At 35.3% G+C, this 9,045-nt stretch overlaps 1 protein-coding gene across 2 annotated transcripts; it reads left to right on the top strand.

The window, feature by feature from the left end:
* On the top strand, positions 1–8,638 carry LOC144656732 (uncharacterized). Of its 2 annotated transcripts, XM_078516966.1 has the most exons (4): positions 1–112; positions 994–1,103; positions 5,170–5,475; positions 6,678–8,638. In XM_078516966.1, the coding sequence occupies exons 2-4, from the start codon at positions 1,028–1,030 to the stop codon at positions 7,028–7,030; spliced, it is 735 nt and encodes a 244-aa protein (XP_078373092.1). In that variant the 5' UTR covers positions 1–112; positions 994–1,027; the 3' UTR covers positions 7,031–8,638. The 2 variants fall into 2 exon arrangements, with proteins under 2 accessions (XP_078373092.1, XP_078373091.1); XM_078516965.1 differs by lacking the exon at positions 1–112 and having other exon boundaries at positions 878–1,103.
* The last annotated feature ends 407 nt before the right edge of the window (positions 8,639–9,045 follow it).

Here is a 9,045-nt window from a genome sequence, read left to right as displayed (position 1 = left end):
ATGTAACCCTTGACACGCGATCGCTAACACAAACAGGTGTTTACAAATTGCATTTCGTCAAGTCAAAATTGTAAATTTCATCCCGACTACTTGTTTTGACGGAGGAATTGACGTAAGTACCAGCCTGACCTTGGAAAACTTCAATAACGTATATATTCTTTGAAATGGTTTATTCAAAGCTAATCTAACTGATGTAAAAATTTCAAATTAAAAACAGAAGGGACAGTAAAGTAAATTATAAATAAAAATAAATTACTCTAAGTGCGACATCAAGCAGTTAAAGGCAAAAGAATGTTTATGAAGCATTCAGATATTTAGCACTGCGATGGACAAGGCAAAATAAAATCTTAAAAGGATGAAAACCCCAATGTTTGTACCAAAATCGGGCTTATTTTAGTACCATGGCTTAAAATTTAGATATGTTAAACATTCTAGAAAATTTCAAGTTGTCAAGAAGATAAATTACCAAATTGATACAATTTTATTTACGGTAGAAACTGAATAGAAAATAAAGTTAGAACTCGCGATATTTAATTTAGAGTGTCCGCTTAAATTTATGTAGTATTGTCTTGGTATTCATATGGCAGTTCACTAAATAGGGACAATGATAATGCAAAGGTCAGAAGAAAATAAATAATTCCTATTCGAATAACCCCGACAGGAAGAAACGATCATTGAAGTGAAAACTTAGCATTACTTTTGTAAGATTAAGCTTAACAAAAATGACAAATTTCTTTGTCTGCTGTGACAAAAACTCTAAATTGTTGATGCAATTTTAAGGCCGCCACCGATTTTGATATATAATTCATAAGATGTTAATTGGATGCGTCAATTTGATTTTCACAACCGGAAAAACGCATAAAGAGATGCTAATAAGAACAGTAATGCTGCTTTCGTTTCAGCACCATCAGTGTTCTGCAAGCTCGGCTCCCTTTAAGCAAATTTAAACGCAGTAGAGACAAAACTTGACTTATATAAATTTCTGGTCCACAGAGAGGCTACGTCGGATCATCACTGGCGAGAAATTATGTTGGCTGGGCTGAGCTGGATTTTTGCGGTAGCCGTTACGCTCGGCGTCAGAGGAATCTGTGCACAAAGGGCAGGTACGTTCGTTGTTGTGTAACGTTCAAGAGATAAAAATTGCCTACGTGAAAGCCACGGAGATACTGGTTATCGTTTTACACGATAAAAGTTTGTAAAAATGCTTAAAATTGTGTGTTATCTGTGACGCCTTGGGAATTTTTGGAGAAAGTCTTCTTTAATTTCAGATAAGCAAATGTAAATATTTACACCAAGCCATTTAAAAGGAAGAAGTTGGATTGGATTTTGCTACTGCAAATTTGCAACTTCATGCTCTGGACGAAATTAATAAATCGATCAAAGGAACGTTATTTGCAGCGCTGATAGATATGACCATAAGGATAGATACAACCTTTCTCTAAATCCTAAAAAGATACATTTTTATAAAGAGATTGACGCACAATTTTCAAATTTACTTCCTTTCATTTTCAGCTGTCTAGTTTTAATTTGGATGACAAAGACATTTGATTACAATTTGTGTATCAAACTGACATTTCAAAAAAAAACGTTGACAATATATTTTTATTTTATCATGTCGATGAAATATTTCAACTACTTAATGATCTACCCAGGCTGCATAAATAGCTTCAAAATTTCCTATACTTCTAAAAGCACTTGTTCAAAAAGAGACAACTGGACTTTTACTTTAGATTAGGATTTTGCCGAAAAAAGAGATACCATAGTTAAATCTTAAAGACTTTTTTTTAGCAAAGGAGTGTAAATACGTGCTTGAATTTTACCCAAACTAAATCAAAACAGTGAATCGTATTAATTTTTGATGATACAGAAAGTTCTTTTAGACAAATGTGATTTAAAAGCTTTCCCAAAATGTTTATTTTGCACAGACTGACATATTATTATAAAAAAGTTAAATAATTTTCTTTTTAAATCCTCAGAAAAAAGCGTAATTACATCCTATATGTTTAGTCGTTAAGTTTAACACTGCATACCACAAAGACAATTAAGCACATTGTTTTTAAAATGTTTGGAAGAGGAAAATCCTTCTGAGGCTGCCTATTAGACAAGTATTAAGATGTTCCTGTAGTCAGTTTATCAAAAAATCAGATAGCTTGCTGTTATGCAACCCAGGATGAGGGCTTTTGAAGAAAATGAAGAGATTGTCAAATATATAGCCTGGCATACATAAGCAAGAGAACAATTATTTCTTCTTGTAAATTGTTTGAACTAAAAAGAGTTTCTATTTATATTTATTGAGCCATGCAGTTAAGAAGGAAGTATCCACAAGTATTTGCGTGAAAAATTAAACCTGCAAATAACATGAAATATTTCGTTTCTTCAATTGTTAATTTGTCATTTTTGAACTATAAAATTAAACCGAGTTGAAATTGCCAAAACACATACAACAGAACGTTTAACGTCTCAAATTTGACATAATTGGCCTCAAAAGCGCGCACGAATGTTTTAAGGTTTTGGGCAATGTGAAGCAAAAAAAAAAAAAAAAAAAAAAAAGAGAAGAAGAAGATTTTCTGGATATTTTTTGGTTACTTCTGTGACCTTTTTTTTTTGAATTTCTGCCGTTTGGAGGTAGGGACGGTGTGTTCCAGCGTTTCTTTATTTGAAGTGAAGCATGATTATTATGCCATAATCCGTTGGGTCTGGCATAAGGAACGGTACGTAGCTCTCTACCTTACCCAGAATTTTATTGCTCTTCTTGTATAATACAATATTTAATACCGTGTTTGTTGTTTCGCTTTACTTTTACTGAAGAGGAGTCAATCTATCTTAATTTACAGCATTTTAATAATGCTGAATTTATGACAAATTTCACCCAAGACGCAGTTCAGACTGATGCATTCTTCAGCAAACTACAGTGACTTCAAGTAGAGCTTGTGTTACCTAATTAGGTCTTTCGTGAGTGTTAAATTGGTCCTAGGAAGATCCTGTTAACTAAAATCTAAATTCGGACTCACATGAACTCTTAATAGGTATTTTGGTGAATGATAAAAAATAGAAACCTTTCACTCGAAGTCTCAAGCATGTAACTTTAGAAATAATAAAAAAGCTAGACTACACAAATTTGAATACGAGATCACTCTCTTATTCTACTAACAACGTGATTACTTATACTTCAGTTACAAAAGGAAAAGGGGAAAACAACATTCGAGATTAAAAGGCTAAATAATATGAAACCTCAAAAGTGCGTGTATAAAATAAATAAATGGAACCCTGCATAATCTTAAGATGATAGTCACACATAAATCTAGGGGAGGAATAGACGGCGAAAGTTTTTGTCTTTCTTATATTTTTGTCTAATGGGCAAAACCTATGGCGTACGATCCCCGCCAAAATTCATTGTTTGGATTTTAACTTCATCATTTAAATTTTCAACTTCAACAATTGAATTTTACATCTCAATTCAAAATTTTACACCCTTCTTTCAGATTTCACATTATTGAAGATGTGTTGTACACTTATCTTTCCGTTTTCTAACTCAACGTTTGTATTTGACCTTGCTCGTTGTTCATTTTTAACTCACGTAGAAAATTTTCAACTCGACTTTTTAATTTTTGTTTACGCTTCAGTGATCATTGGTCGAGGCAATAAGCCTTTGTCGGGGAGGGAGGGGAGGGGGATAGACCTCCTCCCCAGGCTCTTTTGGCTAGATTCCTGCCAGGACGGTGATTATAGTAGAATGTTGCTTCGATTGGAGCATTTCAATCGTACTCTTTTAAATTCTGGGGAATTGCCTGATTCCATCGTGGCTGGTAAATGATCCGTCATAGCATGATTATCGAGTGCACAAAAATCGAGCGTTCCTACATACAGAACAGACCGTTTACTGGTCCCAAAGGTCGCCCTACTTTTAATGTATCGGAGGATCAACTGATATTCCTAGTAGATAATGGGTTTACTGTACCTAAAATCAGTGAGCTGTTGGGAATTTCAAAAAGGACGGTGGAAAGGAGGATATCTATGTCTGGAAACAGGATATCAAGTGAGCTATTAGGTTCTTGGTCTTGTCACAGTTTTCACTAGTTGATTTCGTTAGTCTACGTTTACGCTCCCCAGTTGTTTTGTTTGTTCCCCAACTAGCGACTTTTGGCTTTTGTAGTTTGTTAAATATGTTTGCAGCGGCCATTTTATATACGTTGCTGTCGTACCTTTGCAAGACCAGCATGGTGGACATCAAAGTCTGAAATGTAGTTTAAAATGTTGTAAAAAAAACCTCATCGGAAACAATTGAATCCAGAAAAATTACTACAAGGTACATGTATATGTGACAAACATCAATGGTGCAAGATGTTGTAGTAGTATTTCACTGATTTAAGTCTTTGGAGGCTACAAATATCGGTAAAAACAATATTTTTTTTATCACAAACTGGTGCAAAACTGTGACAAGACCAAGAACCTAATAGCTCACCTGATATTCTGATCAGGAATCAGGCAATTCCCCAGAATTTATAAGAGTACGATTTAAATACTCCAATCGAAGCAACATTCTACTATAATCACCGTCCTGGCAGGAATCTAGCTGAAAGAGCCTGGGGAGGATGTCTATCCCCCTCCCCTCCCTCCTCGACAAAGGCTTATCGCCTCGACCAATGATCACTGAAGCGTAAACAAAAATTAAAAAGTCGAGTTGAAAATTTTCTACGTGAGTTAATCCAACAATCTAACATTTTTTTAAAAATTCTGTAGGTAGGGTTCAGATCCACCTTTAAATTTATGACAAAATTACGTAGTTCAAAATCCTACCTACAGATAAGTTACAATTTGCAAAGTGTTCCTTTTGTCGGTTAGATAAAAGTATATCGAAAACAAAAACTTAATTTTGCCAAGAAGTTTTTGAGTTATTAGCCTCAAAGAGTCTAAAGTATGGTCTCTTTGACCTTATATGACGTTGCCGTGGCAACAAAGTTCGACATCATAATGACCTCGATTTGTTCATTTGTCAAACTTGCACAATTTTGCACTGAAAGATTTCTTTAAACATAGTTGGTATAGCCGCGGTAGAACGAGAAATTTCTGGCAATTTCTACAGTACTTTTTATTTGTTTCAAAACGTAGCCCAGTTTTAGTAAACATTTAATACAAAAAAAAATATTGAAATCAAAAGTTTATTTTCAGATCCGAGACTGATTCGCTCTAAGTACGCCTGTGAGTTTGACGTCATGCACTTGGTCTGTAAGCCTTCCACTGTTCTTGAGATTCAGGCAGCAGACTTTGGTGGGTCAGCGGCCATCATCTGTGGAAACAGTGAAGAATCATATCAGTTATGCAAACTCATGGATAAAACGGACACTGTCAAGTCGAGGTGTGATGGCAAACCGCAGTGTTACATTTCAGCCCTGCGCTCCATATTTGGTAATCCTTGTCTGGGCTTAAACAAGCAGGCGCGTACGTCAATTTATCTTAACGTCATTTACGCTTGTGGTAAGTTGACTTTGTCAGACAGAGCCTACGCACAAGTCTTTATCAGTGACATTATCCTAAAAATAACATCGCGACAGTGCACAATTCTTAATCAGTGGCAATATCCTACAAATGGAGCAGTTTTCAATTGAGTGGTGTTAAACCAAAACCAACTACAAAAGACAAATTACAAAAGACAAAGACAATCCAGGTATTCATTCAATCAAAACTCGGAGTAAATACATGTAGCCGACACGAAGCGCAGGAAAACGTGTCCGAATGAGTCACTATTGGCTTTGGTTTACTTCGGATTGGTTGAGAAAGTGGCGCGAGTGTTTTGAACCAATCAATAAACCTAGAAGTACAACAACCAAGGGAAACGCGAGTTACTTTTGACACTCAAGTTAAAACTGTTCTGATATTACGAACTTTCTCTCGTGGTTTATTTAGTAAAAAGAGCAAAAAACTTGTCGGTAATATTACACAAAGATAGTTAAAAATCGTTCTATTGGATTACTTTGTTGGTGAACTCGTTGTAAAGTAAAACGTGGAACCTTTCAAAAATTGTTATTTTAACCTCAACCCCATCAATAATATAAAAAAAATTATTCAATTACAGTTACAATAAGTTGGGACACTTCACACACCCGGCACATTCTCTTTCCTGTCCATCCCCCCCACCCTCCCTTTTCCCATCTTCAATGTAGTTTATCGCAATCCTCTTCACAGAGAGGCAATGAGGGCCTTTTCTGTCCCAACAAATGTGTCATCTATTGTTGCTAGGTGACCTAGCTTCTTTCTGAAGCTCAGTAATAAAGCGTCGTTCCAGAGGGTCATAAGTTTCACTTTGTTAGAAGAACTCTGAGAAACTTGTGTCAATTTTTAACGTTGTTACGTCGTTTTTAAAAATTGTACAATTTTTTCTTTGTCCCACGCTCGTGAAAATTTCATCTTTCTCGTGTTAATTTTGTTCGTCTTGTATTATCCCATTTTAGTTAAATCTGTTTTTCCATTCACCTTTTATTTTTTTGTTTCAATTCCATTTAAATTTTATTGGTCTCGTTTTGTTTCCTTTGTTAACTCCTTAAAGTCAAAATAGATTTAGTTAAATATAGTTTTCACTTGTTTTATTTATTTTACATCAATTTTTATCGGTTTATTTTCTTTGATATTTCCCACTTACATTTCATTAGCTCATATGCCCTTATTTCCTAACTTCATAGTGCAACCGACTAACACTGGGAGATCATCTGTGATAACACCTACTCAGGCATCAACTGCATCAACTAGTATTTCCACCGCTAAAGATAACAGCACATACGTCACCAGCACTTCACTAATGAACCTTACCACTCCAGTCAATACCACACAGCCAACATCACAGGAACCGACCAAGAAGACAGTCCTCACCGCCCGGTCAGAAGAAGAAGGTCCTGCGACACCACAGGAGATACCTGTGTTCGATCCAGCGAAAAGCGTTGAATTGGAAGTAATTTCTGGTACAGACAGCGTGATGAGGTCTTCTGTTGTGGGATTTGTTATTTGGGTTTGCATTATCGGTGTGATCTTTAACTAGTATTTGTGTTTTCGAAACGTTGCATAAGGCGACATTAGCGACCTTTAGATCGGAGTACGTGTACGACTTTTCAAATCTAGAATTATGCTTTCGATTATCACGTTTTGTGCCAATCTCGTACTGATAGTCTCCTATTCTACTGGTCAGCAACAGGGAAGAGCAAGGCTGCTGGTAACGAAACTGAATTGAAATTTAAAAGTTGTACTCGCACAGTTATCTTCTGAAGGCCGCTAATTATAATTTGTTGATATGTATATAGACTGTTTCAGAGTTGCTTTTTGCCTCTCTTCTAAAACCTTATTTCTCCATTGTATTTTCAATTTCAATTAGGAACCTTTACAACCCTTAAGTAACTGAGAGAATGATAATACTATCCTATTTACAAAAATTACAGTAAGGGAGTAGTTGGAAAACCTTGTATGTAACGAATATAAGAGGGGCTACCTGTTGCGTCCTGTAGACAGGGGAATGTTTTCCAATTCAAGCGATTTTGACAGATTTTACTCCTAATCTTAGAGAAACAGGAATCTAAAATATAGACTAAGCAAAAATTGAATTTGATTAAAAAAATAGTTCGTCTAGTTTCGGCAAAAGTGTTGGACAAGCAGAAAAAAAGAAATATACGCCAATTCCAGCTACCATAATTGTACTTGTTAAATTCCTTTGTATGTAATTATTGCTGCGATCCTTATTTTAAAGTGGCTTTCAATGGTCGACGACTTTCCTGTATTTTACACAACACTTCAGTTGTCCCGAAACTTTAGTATAGGCGCGTTCAGCTATTATCGAGGTATTATTATCTTTTTTATATTTAAAAGGCAGGTACCCCGTAAACTGACCTTATATCTCCATTTTTCGCCCCATCCACGTGTATTTTAACCCGCTCAGCCATATAGCCAAATCCCCGAAAAAGCCCCCACTACAGTATTAATTAAAGAGCTATGAGAAATCGTTGGGGCAGACCATAAAAAAATGTAGTTTAACATTCATGCCAACACGTGAAAAAAAAATTACAGTCGCTTTATGCTAGCTGCATAAACCACAATTTATCGCCGAACTTATGTCAAGGCAAGGGGAAGGCTAGACTTAGCATTCTACGGAAGTGTAAATAAAGTAATCTTTTTACCATAAAGCCCCCTCTGATCCTATTTTATCTATTTTATGTCTACTGTCTACTGTTTCGGGTCAGATGGAGAAAACCGAGGTTTTCTGCAAAACAGGAAGCAAACGGCCACAAAGAATCCGTGCAGGAAAAAATATACCTTTAAAAATAACTGCTTTATTATTATTGGCTAAGAGAAGAATATATATTATAGGTTCTACAAAAATGATAGAAATTTGCAAGAGATACTTATTATGCCAGACTATTAGACTATTAGATATTTCTTTATTTATTATTTATTTATGGCGGAAGTCAGGTTAGCAAGGAAGGAAATACTTGCATTATAAGAAAAGTTTTTGTGCTGATAATTAACACAATCCTTGAAGCAAGTCAAGTTCTTAGATCAAAATGTAAATAATTTTACATTGCCGTCAGGTAATTTTAAACTTAATAAAATTCTCGAATTAATTGTAAGCAAAGGCAAATAAAGACTTTTATGTTCAGTACCGATGCCTAAACAAATGGTCAATTACTTTAGGTGGCTGATAACGGTTTTAGGCTTTTTCCAGTCCTTATACTTTGATAGGTCGTTGCTTTAACTCTTAATCAGTTTCTGGTGAAACAAATGCTCAATCATTGATCGACAAGTTATGATTATTTTCTTGACATTAATGGTTACCATAGCAACAGTATAACCTTTTATAAACACCCTTAATTTTAGCTTTCAGTGCTCATAACTCGAAAATGAGCTCGATGATCCCCATTTTTTATTGCTGATTTATTATCAGCATGTCATGATACAACTTTTTGCAAAGTTCAAGGAACTTCTACTAGAGCGGTTCAGAGCCACCTTAATATTTTGAAAACTTAACCACTCTGACAGACGTTTTTTAATATTTTTTTCCAAAAGTTG

Source organism: Oculina patagonica, chromosome 6 (assembly GCF_052425735.1).
Source record: "Oculina patagonica isolate OP01 chromosome 6, crgOcupat, whole genome shotgun sequence".
NCBI lineage: Eukaryota > Metazoa > Cnidaria > Anthozoa > Scleractinia > Oculinidae > Oculina > Oculina patagonica.
Note: the sequence above shows the minus strand (reverse complement) of the source record. Positions and strands in the feature narration are given on the sequence as shown.

Bases quoted from the DNA above. Each gene is read 5' to 3' on its own strand.
- LOC144656732 (XM_078516966.1), top strand. From the start codon at position 1,028: ATGTTGGCTGGGCTGAGCTGGATTTTTGCGGTAGCCGTTACGCTCGGC. The intron at 1,104-5,169 runs GTACGTTCGTTG...GTTTATTTTCAG, and splicing joins AATCTGTGCACAAAGGGCAG to ATCCGAGACTGATTCGCTCT. The intron at 5,476-6,677 runs GTAAGTTGACTT...CTAACTTCATAG, and splicing joins TAACGTCATTTACGCTTGTG to TGCAACCGACTAACACTGGG.